The sequence below is a fragment of the Heptranchias perlo genome, chromosome 2 (genome assembly GCF_035084215.1).
Source record: "Heptranchias perlo isolate sHepPer1 chromosome 2, sHepPer1.hap1, whole genome shotgun sequence".
Taxonomy (NCBI): domain Eukaryota; kingdom Metazoa; phylum Chordata; class Chondrichthyes; order Hexanchiformes; family Hexanchidae; genus Heptranchias; species Heptranchias perlo.
The window spans coordinates 7,502,075-7,520,791 of NC_090326.1; the positions used below are offsets into that span (position 1 = coordinate 7,502,075).

The window sequence follows — 18,717 nt, forward strand, 5'->3', positions numbered from 1 at the left end:
GTCAGGTGGACAGAAAAGTGGCAAATGGAATTCAATCCGGAGAAGTGTGAGGTAATGCATTTGGGGAGGGCAAACAAGGCAAGGGAATACACAATAAATGGGAGGATACTGAGAGGTGCAGAGGAAGTGAGGGACCTTGGAGTGCATGTCCACAGATCCCTGAAGGTAGCAGGACAGATAGATAAGGTGGTTAAAAAGGCATACGGGATACTTTCCTTTATTAGCCAACGTGTAGAATATAAGAGCTGGGAGATTATGCTAGAACTGCATGAAACATTGGTTAGGCCACAGCTTGAGTACTGTGTACAGTTCTGGTCACCACATTACAGGAAAGATGTGATTGCACTAGAGAGAGTACAGAGGAGATTTACGAGGATATTGCCAGGACCGGAGAATTTTAGCTATGAGATAAGATCGGATAGGCTGGAGTTGTTTTCTTTGGACCAAAGGAGGCTGAGGGGTGATTTAATTGAGGTGTATAAAATTATGAGGGGCCTAGATAGAGTGGATGGGAAGGACCTATTTCCCTTAGCAGAGGGGTCAGTGACCAGGGGGCATAAATTTAAAGTAATTGGTAGAAGGATTAGAGGGGAGCTGAGGAGAAATGTTTTCACCCAGAGGGTGGAGGGGGTCTGGAACTCACTGCCTGAAAGGGTGGTAGAGGCAGAAACCCTCAACTCATTTAAAAATGGTGTGCCCTTGAAGTGCTGTAACCTACAGGGCTACAGACCAAGTGCTGGAAAGTGGGATTAAGCTGGATAGCTCTTTTTCGGCTGGCACGAACACGATGGGCTAAATGGCCTTCTGTGCAGTAACTTTCTATGATTCTATTCCATCAAATCTGCCGTCATCACTCCCTTCCTCAAAAAACCCACCCTTGTCCTTGCAAACTACCGCCTCATGTCCAACCTCCCTTTCCTCTCCCAAGTCCTTGAACGTGTTGTCGCCTCCCAAATCCATGCCCATCTTTCCCGCAACTCCTTGTTTGAATCCCTCCAATCAGGTTTCCGCCCCTGCCAGGGCACTGAAATGGCCCTTCTCAAAGTCACAAATGACATCCTCTGTGACCATGGTGAACTATCCCTCCTCATCCTTCTCAACCTGTCTGCTGCCTTTGACGAGGTTGACCATACCATACTCCTCCAACGCCTCTCCTCCGTCGTCCAGCTGGGTGGGACTGCGCTCGCCTGGTTCCTTTCCTATCTACCCAGTCATAGCCAGAGAATCTCCTGCAATGGCTTCTCTTCCCGCTCCCGCACCGTTACCTCTGGAGTCCCCCCAAGGTTCTATCTTTGGCCCCCTCCTGACATGCTGCCCCTCGATGACATCATCCGAAAACACGACGTCAGATTCCACATGTATGCTGATGACACCCAGATCTACCTCACCACCACCTCCCTCGACGCCCCCCCCCCCTCCCCCTCCCCTACTGCCTCTGATTTGTCACACTGTTTGTCCAACATTTGGTATTGGATGAGCAGAAATTTCCTCCAATTAAATATTGGGAAGACCAAAGCCATTGTCTTCTGTCCTTGACAAAAACTCCATTCCTTAGCCACCGATTCCATCCCTCTCCCTCACCCGCTGTCTGAGGCTGAACCAGACTGTTCGTAACCTCAGCTTCCTATTTGATCCTGAACTAAGCTTCCAATCCCATATCCTCTCCATCACTAGGACTGCCTACTTCCACCTCCATAACATCGCCCATCTACACCCCTGACTCAGCTCATCTGCTGCTGAAACCCTCATCCATGCCTTTGTTACTTCCAGACTCGACTATTGCAATGCTCCTCCTACCAGCCTCTTACCTATCACCCTCCATAAACTTGAGCTCATCCAAAACTCTACTGTCCGTATCCTAACTCGCACCAAATCCCGTTCACCCATCACCCCTGTGCTCGCTGACCTACGTTGGCTCCCAGCCGGGAAACGCCTCGATTTTAAAATTCTCATCCTTGTGTTCAAATACGTCCATGGCCTCGCCCCTCCCTATCTCTGTAACCTCCCCCAGCCCTACAACCCTCCGAGGTCTCTGCGTTCCTCCAATTCTGGCCGTTTGCCCATCCCTGAGTTTTATGGCTCCACCATTTGCGGCCGTGCCTTCAGCTGCCTCGGCCCTAAGCTCTGGAATCCTCTCCCTTACCCTCTTTGCCTCTCGACATCTCTCTCCTCCTTTAAGTCACTCTTTTAAACCTACCTCTCTGACCAAGCTTCTGATCACCTGGTCTAATATCTTTATGTGGCTCTATGTCAAACTTTGTTTGATCATGGTCCTCTGAAGCATCTTGGAACTATATAAATGCAAGTTGTTGTTGTTGTCGTCATCTTGGATCAAATCATATAAAATAAGAAAGAGACATGGGAACACAGCGGGCACATGGGATTACCACAACTGATCGTGTGGAGGATAAACACCCACGCTGATCGCGTGGGGGGGGAAACGCCCGCTCCGATCGCGTGGGGGGGGAAACGCCCGCTCCGATCGCGTGGGGGGGGAAACGCCCGCTCCGATCACGTGGGGGGGAAACGCCCGCTCCGATCGCGTGGGGGGGGAAACGCCCGCTCCGATCACGTGGGGGGGAAACGCCCGCTCCGATCACGTGGGGGGGAAACGCCCGCTCCGATCGCGTGGGGGGGGGGAAACGCCCGCTCCGATCGCGTGGGGGGGGAAACGCCCGCTCCGATCGCGTGGGGGGGGGAAACGCCCGCTCCGATCGCGTGGGGGGGGGGGGAAACGCCCGCTCCGACCGCGTGGGGGGGAAACGCCCGCTCCGATCGCGTGGGGGGGGAAACGCCCGCTCCGATCGCGTGGGGGGGGGGAAACGCCCGCTCCGATCGCGTAGGGGGGGGGGGAAACGCCCGCTCCGACCGCGTGGGGGGGGAAACGCCCGCTCCGATCACGTGGGGGGGGGAAACGCCCGCTCCGATCGCGTGGGGGGGGGAAACGCCCGCTCCGATCGCGTGGGGGGGGGGAAACGCCCGCTCCGATCGCGTAGGGGGGGGGGGGGAAACGCCCGCTCCGACCGCGTGGGGGGGGGAAACGCCCGCTCCGATCGCGTGGGAGGGAAACGCCCGCTCCGATCGCGTGGGGGGGGGGAAACGCCCGCTCCGATCGCGTGGGAGGGAAACGCCCGCTCCGATCGCGTAGGGGGGGGGGAAACGCCCGCTCCGATCGCGTGGGGGGGGGAAACGCCCGCTCCGATTGCGTAGGGGGGGGGGGAAACGCCCGCTCCGATCGCGTGGGAGGGAAACGCCCGCTCCGATCGCGTGGGAGGGAAACGCCCGCTCCGATCGCGTGGGGGGGGGAAACGCCCGCTCCGATCGCGTGGGGGGGGGGAAACGCCCGCTCCGATCACGTGGGGGGGGGGGAAACGCCCGCTCCGATCGCGTGGGGGGGGGGGGGAAACGCCCGCTCCGATCGCGTGGGGGGGGGGGAAACGCCCGCTCCGATCGCGTGGGGGGGGGGAAACGCCCGCTCCGATCACGTGGGGGGGAAACGCCCGCTCCGATCGCGTGGGGGGGAAACGCCCGCTCCGATCGCGTGGGGGGGGGGGAAACGCCCGCTCCGATCGCGTGGGGGGGGGGGGGGAAACGCCCGCTCCGATCGCGTGGGGCGGAAACGCCCGCTCCGATCACGTGGGGGGGAAACGCCCGCTCCGATCGCGTGGGGGGGGAAACGCCCGCTCCGATCGCGGGGGGGGGGGGGGGGGGGGGGGAACGCCCGCTCCGATCGCGTGGGGGGGGGAAACGCCCGCTCCGATCGCGTGGGGGGGGGAAACGCCCGCTCCGATCGCGTGGGGGGGGGGGAAACGCCCGCTCCGATCGCGTGGGGGGGGGGGGAAACGCCCGCTCCGATCGCGCGTGGGGGGGGGAAACGCCCGCTCCGATCGCGTGGGGGGGGAAACGCCCGCTCCGATCGCGTGGGGGGGGAAACGCCCGCTCCGATCGCGTGGGGGGGGGAAACGCCCGCTCCGATCGCGTGGGGGGGGGAAACGCCCGCTCCGATCGCGTGGGAGGGAAACGCCCGCTCCGATCGCGTGGGGGGGGGAAACGCCCGCTCCGATCGCGTGGGAGGGAAACGCCCGCTCCGATCGCGTGGGGGGGAAACGCCCGCTCCGATCGCGTGGGGGGGGGGGAAACGCCCGCTCCGATCGCGTGGGGGGGGGGGAAACGCCCGCTCCGATCGCGTGGGAGGGAAACGCCCGCTCCGATCGCGTGGGAGGGAAACGCCCGCTCCGATCGCGTGGGAGGGAAACGCCCGCTCCGATCGCGTGGGAGGGAAACGCCCGCTCCGATCGCGTGGGAGGGAAACGCCCGCTCCGATCGCGTGGGGGGAAACGCCCGCTCCGATCGCGTGGGGGGAAACGCCCCCTCTTGTTGGGCCGAACGAACCGTTTCATTGTTCCAGTTCTGTGTAAACCACTAGTCTTCATTTCCAATGTATTTCACACACTAAGAGCTTGATCGAGGACAAACAGTCATTCTGTACAGGGAAAACTGTGGGGGGGGAGGGGGGGCAGTGTGTTTTTAAGTCATTTTTGGTATTGGGACATTAACTATTTGCGGGGAGACAAGGGGGGTGAAGGAAGAGAACCCGAGACACTGTACCACTTACCACAACAGGTTAGAAGGGACTTTAGACATACAGAGAGCGGGGACAGTGTGGTGCAGTGGTTCATTTACTGACCTTGCATCCCTGGCACGTGGGCTTAAAATCCAGCCCAGACTGAAGGCGTGGATTATCTGCTGGCTATAAGGATCATATACATGAGCTAACCGCACAAAACTGCTAATTTAGCAGTAAATTGGGAATTTCATTCAGGGAGGCCGTAGATTGCTTGGCATTTGAAATAAAAATAAATGTCACACTGGTGCAGTACGGGAAGCTGATCTGAGATCGGGGCTTAGGCACGTTATTGGGTTAGAGCTGAGGAAGCTTTACTTTGCATCAAACCATGTTGCACTTGACCTGGGAATGCATGCTACTGATGCTGGGTGCCAGAAATAGAAAATATTCCATTCTCCAGCACGAACATTCCTAATCTCGATGAATGCAAAGTTCACCAAGAAGTGCAAAATGATCCTGGATTTGTTTATAGCTGAAGAGACAAAGTTGAAACTCAAAGATAAAAGTTAGGGGTGAAGTTAAGGAAGAAAATAAAACATGAGGGTAGCAAGGGCACAAAATGTACTCTGGGTGGGGGACTTCAATGATGATTGCACAGTGTTCAGTTCCGTTCGCAACCCCTCAGATAATGAAGCAGTCCGTGCCCGCATGCAGCAAGACCTGGACAACATCCAGGATTGGGCTGATAAGTGGCAAGTAACATTCGCGCCAGACAAGTGCCAGGCAATGACCATTTCCAACAAGAGAGAGTCTGAACACCTCCCCATGACATTCAAAGGCATTACCATCGCCGAATCCCCCACCATCAACGTCCTGGGGGTCACCATTGACCAGAAACGTAACTGGACCAGCCACATAAATTCTGTGGCTGCAAGAGCAGGTCAGAGGCTGTGTATTCTGCGGCGAGTGACTCACCTCCTGACTCCCCAAAGCCTTACCACCATCTACAAGGCACAAGTCAGGAGTGTGATGGAATACTCTCCACTTGCCTGGATGAGTGCAGCTCCAACAACACTCAAGAAGCTTGACTCCATCCAGGACAAAGCAGCCCGCTTGATTGGCACCCCATTCACCACCCTAAACATTCACTCCCTTCACCACCAGTGCACCATGATTGCAGTGTGTACTATCCACAGGATGCACTGCAGCAACTCGCCAAGACTTCTTCGACAGTACCTCCCAAACCCGCGACCTCTACCACCTAGAAGGACAAGGACAAGGGCAGCAGGCACATGGGAACAACACCACCTGCATGTTCCCCTCCAAGTCACACACCGTCCTGACTTAGAAATATATCGCCGTTCCTTTATCGTCGCTGGGTCAAAATCTTGGAACTCCCTTCCTAAGAGCACTGTGGGAGAACCTTCACCACACGGACTGCAGCGGTTCAAGAAGGCGGCTCACCGCCACCTTCTCAAGGGCAGTTAGGGATGGGCAATAAATGCCGGCCTCGCCAGCGACGCCCACATCCCATGAACGAATTTAAAAAAGACACTCAATATGTTGGGGGCATTTAGATCCAACAAATCCTCCAGCAAAATGACATATATTCCAGGGTGCTAAAAGAGACTGGTAGAAATTTGTGAGCATCAACTACTCTCATAGAGGAATCTAAGTAGTGACGAGATTCCACAGGACTGTATGCAAGTGGGCAACGTTCTTGTATGTAAAGAACAACTGAATTGATCCAGGCAATTGCAAGCCCTTTAGCCAATAGGGACATAAGAATCGCTAGACAAAAAATGACCAAGGCCCATCTAGTTTACCTTCTACCTTCCTGGTAGTCGCATGATGCAATGATAATGGAGTCGTTGACTAATCATGGCAATCAGTCTCTGTCAGTTAGTCTACAACAGACCCAGACATGAGGCGGGGAAATCCCCTAGTGGTGAACAGCTTTAGGAACCATGGGTCCAAATCACCTATTTCTCTCCAGCATGCTGCACTTATATGTCACATCTCAAATTACTCCTATATTGTAGCCCAAAATATAATTTTCTGAACAAAACCTATTTAATTTGCATTTGAACGATCAATACCATCTGCTTCCATTACCGCCCTCGGGCGCCTGATCCACAGATTGACCACTCACTCACTGAAATAATGTTTCTGCTGATTTAGTTTTGAACCTACCCCCTCCAAGGCCGTGAGCTCTGGATCTACTGTTCTGGACAAGGTGGAACAGCTTGTCATGCTCGACATTATCTAGTCTGTTTAGAATCCTAAAAACAGCAATCATATCACCTCTCAACTTTCCCTTTCCCACTGAGAACATGCCCAATTTATATAATCGCTTCTCATAATCCAATCTCTCCATCCCCTCAATCATTCTGGTTGCTCTCTTCTGAATCCTTTCAATAGCTGCAATATCCTTCACCTACTGTGGTGACCAGAACTGTAGACCGTATTCTAAGTGTGGTGGCACCAGTGATTTATAGCGTGGCAGATAACCTCATCATTTAGGCTCAATATTGACCTTTTAATACACTCCAACATCTAATTGGCTTTTATTTATTGTCAATCAGGACCCTCAGATCACTCTCATTTTCCATACACATTATTTTCTTTCCATTTGAGCAATAGCAAGTAAAATAATGGGGTAGGCTGGAGAAAAGGCAAAATGGGATAAATCAAAAAAAACGGACAAGTAATCTTCACATAATTTGTTCAAAGCTGCAGTATTGTGGGGAGGAGTGGTCGGCCCTACGATCGTCTTTTCATTTCTCACATAATTTCTGATTTCAGTTGTGCTCTTGGGAAAGCCGATTATCATTCCATATGGAGGGGGAAATTAGAGAGTAAATCACAGCGGGGCCACCTTCCTGCACCTCTTGGTGGGTTCTCAGAATGCAACCAGTGCCTTCCCCCTTGGCCTGGGTATGATGTGGGTATGGGATAAAAATAATGAATTTTATCTTTTAAACCAAGTGCTTGAATTTAATCACAGGACATGTGTGCACATAGCAGGACTTTGTGACATCTCTTGCTTTGTTTGAAGAGTACAGGAATTTTTTGTTCGAAAAGCAAATTTGAAGAAAGGCATGCTTGCCAGCACCCATCTGGTCCTGCAGGAACCACAAGGCTCCAAGTATGAAGCTGCAAAAAAGTGGGATTTACCAGCTGTGACTGCCGCTTGGCTATTTGAGTCTGCTCGATTAGGGGAAAGGGCTGATGAAAGCAAGTTCTTGGTAGAAAACGCTACTGATGCTGGTAAGTGTTGTAACATCAAGTAATGTATTGTATTTCAGCCCATTTGCAAGCTGCAGCTGTTGAAGATGGAAGGTGATGAAATTATGCGAGTCAGTTGAGGCCCCTCATCTTACATATTTCCATTTTGTATCCCACTATCAATGAATCGACAGTGCCCATTTGGGTACGTCACTGGTGTGATTAGACGTTTCAGAGACATAGAATCATAGAAAGGTTACAGCATGGAAGGAGGCCATTCGGCCCATCGAGTCCATGCCGGCTCATGGCAAGAGTGATCCAGCAAGTCCCACTCCCCCGCCCTATCGCCGAAGCCCTGCAAATTTTTTACTTTCAAGTACTTATCCAGTTCCCTTTTGAAGGCCATGATTAAATCTGCCTCCACCATCACCTCGGGCAGTGCATTCCAGATCCTAACCACTCGCTGTGTAAAAAAGTTTTTCCTCATGTAACCTTTGGTTCTTATGCCAATCGCCTTAAATCTATGTCCTCTGTTTCTTGACCCTTCCGTCAATGGAACGGTTTCTCTCTATCTACTCTGTCTCGACCCTTCATGATTTTGAATACCTCGATCAAATCTCCTCGTAACCTTCTTTGTTCCAAGGAGAACAACCCCAGCTTCTCCAGTCTATTCACGTAACTCTGAAGTCCCTCATCCCTGGAAGCATTCTAGTAAATCTCTTCTGCACCCTGAAGTGCGGTGCCCAGAACTGGACACAATACTCCAGTTGTGGCCGAACCAGTGTTTCATAAAGGTTCATCATGACTTCAATACTTTTGTACTCTCTGCCTCTATTTATAAAGCCCAGGATCCCGTATGCTTTTTTAACCACTTTCTCAACCTGCCCTGCCACCTTCAATGATTTGTGCACATATACCCCCAGACCTCTCTGTTCCTGTACACCTTTTAGAGTTGTGCCCTCTAGTTTATATTTCCTCTCTTCGTTTTTCCTACCGAAATGTATCACCACATTTTTCTGTGTTAAATTTCATCTGCCACGTGTCCGCCCATGCCACCAGCCTGTCTATATCATCTCGAAGTCTATCACTATCCTCCTCACTGTTCACTACTCTTCCAAGTTTTGTGTCATCTGCAAATTTAGAAATTGTGCCCTGTACACCCAAGTCCAAGTCATTAATATATATCAAGAAAAGCAGTGGTCCCAGCACTGACCCCTGGGGAACATCACTGTACATCTCCCTCCAGACCAAAAAACAACTGTTCATCACTGCTCTCTGTTTCCTGTCCCTTACCCAATTCTGTATCCATGTTGCTACTGCCCCCTTTATTCCATGGGCCGCAATCTTGATGACAAGCCTACTGTGCGGCACTTTATCAAATGCCTTTTGAAAGTCCATATACACCACATCAACTGTATTGCCCTCATCTACCCTCTCTGTTACCTCATCAAAAAACTCTATCAAGTTGGTTAAACACGATTTACCTTTAACAAATCCATGCTGGCTTTCCCTAATCGATACACATTTATCCAAGTGACTGTTAATCCTGTCCTGGATTATCTTTTCTAAAAGTTTCCCCACCACTGACGTTAAACTGACTGGCCTTTAGTTGCTGGGTTTATCCTTACACCCTTTTTATCAAGGATGTAACATTTGCAATTCTCCAGTCCTCTGGCACCACTCCCATATCTACGGATATTTGGAAGATTATGGTCAGTACCTCTGCAATTTCCACTACTACTTCCCTCAGCAACCTAGGGTGCATCCCATCCGGACTGAGTGACTTATCTACTTTAACTACAGCTGCCTTTCAAGTACCTCTTCTTTTATCAGTTTTTAGCCCATCCAGTATCTCAACTATATCTTCCTTTACTGAGACTGTGGCAGCATCTTCTTCCTTGATGCAAAGTACTCGTTTGATACCTCGGCCATGTGCTCCACAAAAGTCATGCAATGCACATGTTCCTATGTCCTCTGAATACCACACCTGTAGGTTATACCTGGCATTCTGTTTCTGTTGTCTGCAGGAGTGTCTCCTTCTGGCAGTCATTTTGTTTCTGCCTATGGGCCGTTGTAAGTAATAAGAGTTGCAGCCTCTGCCTTTGTTGCTTTTTATTGAACATATTTTTAAGGAGTTTGAAGGCAAAGTCTTTCCCTTTTGCAAACTTCTATTATAATATTTACTCAGCCCAATAATAACAGGTGTGAGAATGTTGAGTTGGTTTCCAGATACAGATGAACGAGAACATACCAATCAGCAGTTAACAAAGAGAATGAAAACTGCCCATCAGGAAGTTCAAAAAACTATGAATGAAAATTGAGTAGTCAGCAACAGCTCCCTAAACTTTCCAAATTCCTGCACAGGCGATAGAATCAGAGAAATTTACAGCACAGAAGGAGGCCATTCGGCCCATCGTGTCTGTGCCGGCTGCAAAAGAGCTATCCAGCCGAATCCCACTGTCTGCACCTTCCTTCCCAGTTCCATATCTCACCAACGCCTGCCCCTGCATCAGCATAATCTCTGACTCAACTATGAGCAGACCAACCATGAGCAATCTAACTGGAGATCGCACTGATGCATCTGTAACACTTAAGGTGTTCGACTGCCACACATTCAAGTTTCTGTGTTTCACTTGTTTTTTTTAAAAAAAGGTTATTGGAGAGAGAACCACCATTTCCAATGTATTTAGGAACTTCGCTGCCAAAAGAAAATAGCTTCTGATGGACTTTGAGCATCACATTTAAAGAAGACGTTTAAAGGAAGAACCAGATTGACCAGGGATCTGTTCAAGAACAATTAGTCGCAGATTGACCCAGAGGGACACGGCACTCGCCCCTTGTGGCCTTAAAGGGACATACCACATTTACATTTAAAAGCAGTAATGTTGGGAAGAATCTCTAAATGCAACATTTAAAGAGTCACAATTTGTAATGGGCAGAACTAAGGATGTGAATGATCATGCTCCCAGTTTAGGTGGCATTTTAATGTATTATTGAGATTTTGCTGCGTTGCCTTGTGCAGCTTAATTTAATATATGCTGGAATCTGGACAGTTGCACTCAAGCATTTTTAACTCCTTGTTTTAATATAATTTTTTTCATGAATAAAGTTGCTGAAGTGAATCAGACCGCCAAGTATACAGATTTGTACAAAGTGCCGGAACAGGCACCTGAGCAACCCTCATCCAGACTAAAAAATATGCAGAACACTACTGTGACTCCGCTGGATATAAACAGGTTCCAGAGTAAAGCCTTCCAGTTGGTCGTATCTCAGCAAAATAGAACAGACACAACAGGAGTAGGAGCTGGAGTACCCATTCATCAGAAAGAAGCCAGTTTGTCACTTGACACACCATCAAAATTCCTGTGTAAGGACAAGCTCTTCAAGCCATCTTTTGATGTTCAGGTACGAGCATATTGTTGTTCAAATCAGGACAGATTAAAAAGGATTGCATGTAAACAGGTTTGGATACAAGGAGTCAGCACAATTGTCAATTTTGTAACGAGCACAGTTAGGATGGATAACAATTTATAAACATGGGACGAACATTGGAGTTGTCGTTTTGGACGTGGACCCTTCATCACAACAAGATGATATTAACTATGAACAGCATTTAAAGGAACAGAACAAGGGAAGGCTGTTTAAAAAGCATATGGGATCATTGGCTTTCTAAATAGAGATATAGAGTACAAAAGCAAGGAAGCTGTGCTAAACTTTTATAAAACACTGGTGAGACCTCAGTTGGAGTATTGTGGTGTCCAGTTCTGGGCACTACGCCATTTAGGAAGGATGTCAAGGCCTTATAGAGAGTGCAGAGAGATTTACGACAATGGTACCAGGGATGAGGGACATCAGTAACATGGAGAAGCTGGGGTTCTCCTTAGAGCAGAGAAGGTTAAGAGGAGATTTGATCGAGGTGTTCAAAATCATGAAGGGTTTTGATAGAGTAAATAAGGAGAAACTGTTTCCAGCGGCAGAAGGTTCGGTAACCAGAGGACACAGATTTAGGGTAATTGGCAAAAGAATTAGAGGCGCCATGAGGAAAAAAAAATTAGCAGCAAGTTGTAATGATCTGGAATGCACTGCCTGAAAGGGCAGTGGAAGCAGACTCAATAGTAACTTTCAAAAGGGAATTGGATAAATACTTGAAGGGGAAACATTTGCAGGAGAAAGAGCAGGGGAATGGGACTAATTGGATAGCTCTTCCAAAGAACCGGCACAGGCATGATGGGCCGAATGGCCGCCTCCTGTGCTGTATCATTCTATGATTCTAAGGGAAGAGGGGGAGGGGAAAAACACACACGCAGACAAAAGGAAATAATAAAGCAAAGTGCTTAATTGGAGAACCGGAGATGATTAAATGGCAGAAGTGATATTAACATGAGACATTAGGATGCATAATGTGAGAAATAAAAGACATATACACTACAGAGCGTGTGAATAGCTTAAAGAGGATGGGATTAGGCAAGTAGGTAAGGAAGCATGAAAAACTGGCAAAGTGGCGCACCAGCTGTGCGACTACAACTCGCCAAGGCGTCTTCGACAGCACCTGCCAAACCCGCGACCTCTACCACCTAGAAGGACAAGAGCAGCAGGCACATGGGAACAACACCACCTGCACGTCCCCCTCCAAGTCACACACCATCCTGACTTGGAAATATATCGTCGTTCCTTCATCGTCGCTGGGTCAAAATCCTGGAACTCCCTTCCTAACAGCACTGTGGGAGAACCTTCACCACACGGACTGCAGCGGTTCAAGAAGGCGGCTCACCACCACCTTCTCGAGGGCAATTAGGGATGGGCAATAAATGCCGGCCTCGCCAACAACGCCCACATCCCATGAACGAATAAAAAAAAAGGATGTCGGACAATCAGCGTGACTAATCAGTTGCAGTGGAGAGGTCGGGAGAGGTGGTGGTGAGAAAGAGTTGGGTGCCGTCAGCGTACATGTGGAATCTGACGTGTGTTTTTGGATGATGTCGCCGAGGGATAGCATGTAGATAAGAAATAGGAGGGGGCCAAGATCCTTGGGGGACTCCAGAGGTAACGGTGGGGGAGAGGGAAGAGAAGTCATTGCAGGTGATTCTGTGGCTACGACTGGATAGGAATGGAACAAGACGTGGGCGGTCCCACCCAGCTGGACAACGGAGGAGAGGCGTTGGAGGAGGATGGTGTGGTCATCCATATCAAAGGATGAGCAGGGATAGTTTACCACAGTCACGGTCACATAGGATGTCATTTGTGGCTTTGATTAGGGCCGTTTCAGTACTGTGGCAGATGTGGAAACCTGATCGGAGAGGTTCACACATGGAATTGCAGGAAAGATGGACAAGGACTTGGGAGGCAACAACACGTTCAAGGACTCTGGAGAGGAAAGGGAGGTTGGAGATGGGGCGGTATTTTACAAGGACGGGGGGGGGGTCAAGGGTGGATTTTTGAAGGGGGGTGAGGTAATGACGGCTGATTTGAAAGGGAGTGGACAGTACCCGAGGAGAGGGAACCGTTAACACTATCAGCTAATATGAAGAAGAAGGGAAGTTGGGTAGTCAGCAATTTGGTAGGAAAATGGACGAGAGAGCAGGAGGTGGGTCTTATGGACAAAATGAGCGTGAAGAGAGCATGAGGGGTGATAGGAGAAACTACTACTACTACTACCACTACAATAACAACAACTTGCATTTATATAGCACCATTAACTTAGTAAAACGTCCCAAGGCACTTCACAGGAGCATTATCAAACAAAGGTTTTGACATCGAGCCACATGTTAAATTTTCGGACAGGTGACCAATAGCTTGGTCAAAGAGTTAGGTTTTAATGAACATCTTAAAGGAGGAGGGAGAGCTGGAGAGGTTAAGGGAGGGATTTCCAGAGCTTAGGGCCTAGGCAGCTGAAGGCATGGCCGCCAATGGTGGAGTGATTAAAATCGGGGATGCGCAAGAGGCAAGAATTGGAGGAGCGCAGAGATCTCGGAGAGTTGTGGGACTGGGGGAGGTTACAGAGATAGGGAGGGGCGAGGCCGTGGACGGATTTGAACACAAGGATAAGAATTTCAAAATTGCGGCGTTGCCGGACTGGGAGCCAGTGTAGGTCAGCGAGCAAATGTGTAATAAGTGAACGAGACTTGATGAGAGTTAGGATACGGACAGCAGAATTTTGGATGAGCTCAAGTTTATGGAGGGTGGAAAATGGGAGGCCGACCAGGAGAGCATTGGAATAGTCAAGTCTAGAGGTAACAAAGGCATGGATGAGGGTTTCAGCAGCAGGTGAGCTGAGGCAGTGGTGGAGACGGTTGATGTTTCGGAAGTGGAAGGGAAAGTAGAGAAAGATACACTTTCAGTGCTAGGGTGGGGGGAATCTTAGCTAAGTTTGGCTTGGTGGGGAATGGAGGGAAGCAGCAGAGGCAGCTGAATGGATGGTCTCCACCTTAGTGAGAAAGAAGTCCATGAGCTCCTTGCACTTGTTGTTGGAGGTGAGGGTGGAGGGGGAAGAGGAGAGGGGTTTAAGGAGACTTGGTAGTTAGTGAAAAGAAGCCGGAGGTTTTCTTTGCATTCCAGGATGATCCTGGAGCAGTGAGCAGTTTTGCCAGCGGGCCCGATAGTGCTGTATGAGGTCCAGCCAGATCTAGCGATGAATGGCTAAACCAGTTGTGTGCGATAATCATTCAAATTTGCGTCTCTTGTACCTAAGGGAGTGAAGATGGGGCTGTACCAGGGGGTGCGAGCAGTAAGGGTTTTACTGGGGACAATGGTATCAAAGGTGGAGTTGAGGGTTTGATTGAGTAGAAGTGTGGTGATGAATGGAGGGCCAGAGGCTAGACTGTTGGGAATTTGAAAGTGATGTTGTAAGTGATGCAGAGGGAAGTGGGGTTGGAAGGGGAAAGGGGGAAGTGAGTGGAGAGGGATGCACGGAAGTGATCAGAGATGGCCTTGTCTGTGATTGACACGGTGGGAAAAGAGAGGCCACATGAGTTGGCAAAGTCGAGGGTGTGACCGTGAATATGGGTAGGAGTGTATACATGGAGGGGGAGGTTAAGGGAGGACAGGATGGCAGTGAACTCCGAGGATGTGATGCGTTGAGTCACACAATAACGCCTAAGGTGTACTGTATAAATTTGAATTGTCAACATACCAAAATGTTCTCCCTGTCATTGAGCATCTGCTCAAATTGGACCACTTGTAAGCTTTCTATGATACATAGGGACAAAGCAGAGAGTAGTGGTGAACGGTTGTTTTTCAGACTGGAGGGAAGTATACAGTGGTGTTCCCCAGGGGGTCAGTATTGGGACCACTGCTCTTTTTGATATAAATTAATGACCTGGACTTGGGTATATAGGCTATAATTTCAATGTTTGCAGATGACACAAAACTCGGAAATATAGTAAACAATGTGGAGGATAGTAACAGACTTCAGGAGGACATAGACAGACTGGTGGAATGGGCAGAGACGTAGCAGATGGAATTTAAGGCAGAGAAGTGTGAAGTGATGCATTTTGATAGGAAGAATGAGGAGAGGCAATATAAACTAAATGGTACAATTTTAGTGGGGGTGCAGGAACAGAGAGACCTGGGGGTGCACATACACAAATCTTTGAAGGTGACAGGACAAGTTAATAAGGCTGTTAAAAAATGCATATGGAATCCTGGGCTTTATTAATAGAGGCGTAGCGTACAAGAGCAAGGAGGCTATGGTAAACCTTTATAAAACACTGGCTAGGCCACAGCTGGAGAATTGTGTTCAATTCTGGGCACCACACTTTAGGAAAGATGTGAAGGCCTTGGAGAGGGTGCAGAAGAGATTTACTGGAATGGTACCATGGATGAGGGACTTCAGTTATGTGGTGAGACTGGAGAAGCTGGGGTTGTTCTCCTTGGAGCAGAGAAGGTTAAGGGAAGATTTGATAGAGGTGTTCAAAATCATGAACGGTTTTGATAGAGTGAATAAGGAGAAACAGTTTCCAGTGGCAGAAAGGTCGGTAACCAGAGGACACAGATTTAAGGTGATCGGCAAAAGAGGCAGAGGCAGCGGATTGTAATCACAGTAGGTATAGCGCAGGAGGAGGTCATTTGGCTTATCGTGCTGATCTGGAATGCACCACCAAAAAGTGTCGTGGAAGCAGATTCAATGGTATCTTTGAAAAGAGAATTGGATAAATACTTGAAAGGAAAACATTTACAGGGCAATGGGGAAAGAGCAGGGGAACGGAACTAATTGGATAGCTCTTTCAAAGAGCTGGCACTGGCACGATGGGCCAAATGGTCTCCTCATGTGCTGTACCTGCTATGATACTGGTTGTCTCACGAATGGCATGTCCACATCTACATGCAGACTGGATTGTCCTTCCTTTTCCCAGTATTAAAAGTAAGGAGTCCCATTTGTCCTTCGGTGTTTGAAGACTCGGTAGATTATAATGTCCACAGAATTACTGTGTCGTGAGGGCAAATCCCTGGTCTTGATACCCAGGGGTAAAACCACTGCTGAGCCTTTGGCCCCGATATTTACCGGGGCGGTGGGGGGAGGGTGCAGGTGAAGCCGAATGCTGCCGAAGAACCCGGGCAGGCCGGGGACGAGGAGGTTCTGCATCTTGTTGCTCCGCCTGCTGTCCGGCAGCCGGTCAAATGGATAGCCTGACCGGCGGGCAGGAGGGGACACCGGAGGCCTCAGCCGGGGACAGTCAGCGGCAATCGGGAGTGGGGGGGAGGGAGAGGTCGGCAATCAGGACAGCTGTGCGAGGTCCGCAATCGGGAGCAGTGGGGGAGGCCTGCGATCGGGAGGCACTGGGTGGGCGGTGGTTGGAGATCGGGGCTGAAGGCTTCCTCGTGGGGCCTTGGGGGAGTGCTGAAAGAGCCACTTACCTCAGGGAGCCGGCAGCTCCCACCTCTGCTTCACCGCGGAGTTTCTCAAACCCCAGGAAACCTGTGCAGCACGAGTTAATTTCAAATCGGGCTCCCAATTGCACTGTAGGAGCCCGATTTAGATATGGGGTCAGGAATCACGCAGTGCAGCGAGGCAACACTCACCGACGCTCCCGCGAACTAAATTATCGAATTTACTTACTGCGGGCTCCGTGGCATCGAATTGCTTGAATATGAACTTTTTTTAAAAATGTGCGCTATCAACCCAGCCTCTGAGCAGCTGGAAACATCTGTGAGGAAGAGAAGTCACGTCCGCAGATTCAGGCTGCATTGCTCAAGTCGGCATGCAGACTTCATTCATTGATCATTAGTATTCTGTATGACATTGTAAATAAAAAAATATATACTTTTTAGATATAAAAAGCCAAAGAAATAATTGAATTAAATTAGAGAGAGAGAAGAGAAAAGTTAAAAAAAAATTAATTTTTTTTTGAATGACCAAAAATGATTAAAATAGGAGTAATATGAGACTCTACATTTTTTAAAAGTTAACTTTCAGTTGTTTGGCAGCCATTAAGACTTACTGCGCTGATGAAACTTAGTTTAGACCTGGTATTTTTAAGCGTACCTGTTTGGTGGTGTAATTAGTTACTTTCCAGCTGGGCAGGTGAGCAAGTTGGCGTATTCTCAATGATTTCTCTGATTGCAGCATGCGATGGCCCTTTAATTCGAAGCTGTCGTATCACCGGCGAGCCAATAGGAGTGAGGTCCACATTTCTGCGTTTCACTGCACATGTGCGAACGCCGGAACTATCAAAACAGCGCGCTCCATTATTTGTGCCCCATGTTATGTATTGTTAGAGTGGGCACTTCCTACTGGGAGAAAAACTAGATCGTAACAAAACTCAGATTAAAATTGAAGCTGAATATATGTTGTGAAGCATGTCAAATAATGGATAACTTAAAAGCTTCCTGTTGCCTGAATGCTTACAAACTCGGGACATTTTGCTCTTGCAGGTAATGTCACCTGAATCCTTTGATAAGATTTTATTGTATTGTAATCTTTGCTGGGTATCTGCCCTAAGTTGATATTTTTCAATTATATTCTTTTCCATACAGGATGCATTGGCAGCTCTGGAAACTCCAAAGAATCCACATCAGCATAGCAGAAAGCTGAGCACTCCCCTGTCTGAAGTCATTGGCAGGAACCTGAAGGTAGCTCTGGCAAATAGTAGACGGAATGTGGTAGCGCCGTCTGCAGCCAGCCCACAACTTCACGTGCCTGAACCAGCAAAGGTAAGATAGGGGTGACTCTCTTCAGCATCAGGAACGAATGCGTTGTTTCCTTAGTGGGCGTTTAATTTCTAGACAAAATCGATAACTTGGGAAAAGCCTCTTGCACATTCTAAATTGTAACACTTTACATTTTAAGTATTATATTTTTGCTTTTCCTGTTCTCCTTTCTTCATTTGTGCCCTTTGCATGTCGCTATAAGCCCAGGTCACCAATCGGGAACGGTGAAGCAATGTCACTCTGAGCTATTTTGAGTATTGGGTTGTCAATATTGTGACTCACCGTGCTGGTTCAGACAACACCTCAGCTTCCTGTGTTGATGAAAATTGCCATGTTTACTTACTCTGATGAAGAATCTTCAAATCACAGAATGTTACAGTACAGAAATAGAATATTTGGCCCATCAAGTCTTTGCTGGTGTTTTCTTCCATTGAGCCACTTAATCTAATCCCACTCACCTGCATCTAATCCCACTCACCTGCTTGCTTCCTTTACCTTTTAATAGTCCTCTTTTTCAACCAACTATCTCCCTTTTAAAAGAATTCAAGGACTTTGCTTCAGCAATTCCGCATGGAGAATTCCATCTTCTTCTGTGCCAAAAAAAAAAATTTTCTAGACGCCCTTTAATTCTTCATCCAAAGCACTAACCTGCAGGGGCAAGGAAACGGTGTAAAGGAATAATTGTCCTCTTGGTGTTTCTTGGACCCTCAGAGAATGTTAGAGCTCACTCTGAATGTTCTGTGATCACGGCTTGGGCCAATTTGTGGAGGGTGAAG

General features: G+C 49.0%; 1 protein-coding gene across 1 annotated transcript in view; it reads left to right on the top strand.

Moving 5' to 3' along the window:
- The window catches only part of topbp1 (DNA topoisomerase II binding protein 1), a 162,914-nt gene that overhangs the window by 60,526 nt on the left and 83,671 nt on the right, over nucleotides 1-18,717 (top strand). Inside the window, exons 13-15 of the mRNA XM_067999941.1 lie at nucleotides 7,626-7,837; nucleotides 10,905-11,200; nucleotides 17,768-17,944. Of these exons, the coding sequence (XP_067856042.1) occupies nucleotides 7,626-7,837; nucleotides 10,905-11,200; nucleotides 17,768-17,944 (685 nt within the window). The remainder of the gene's footprint in view (nucleotides 1-7,625; nucleotides 7,838-10,904; nucleotides 11,201-17,767; nucleotides 17,945-18,717) is intronic.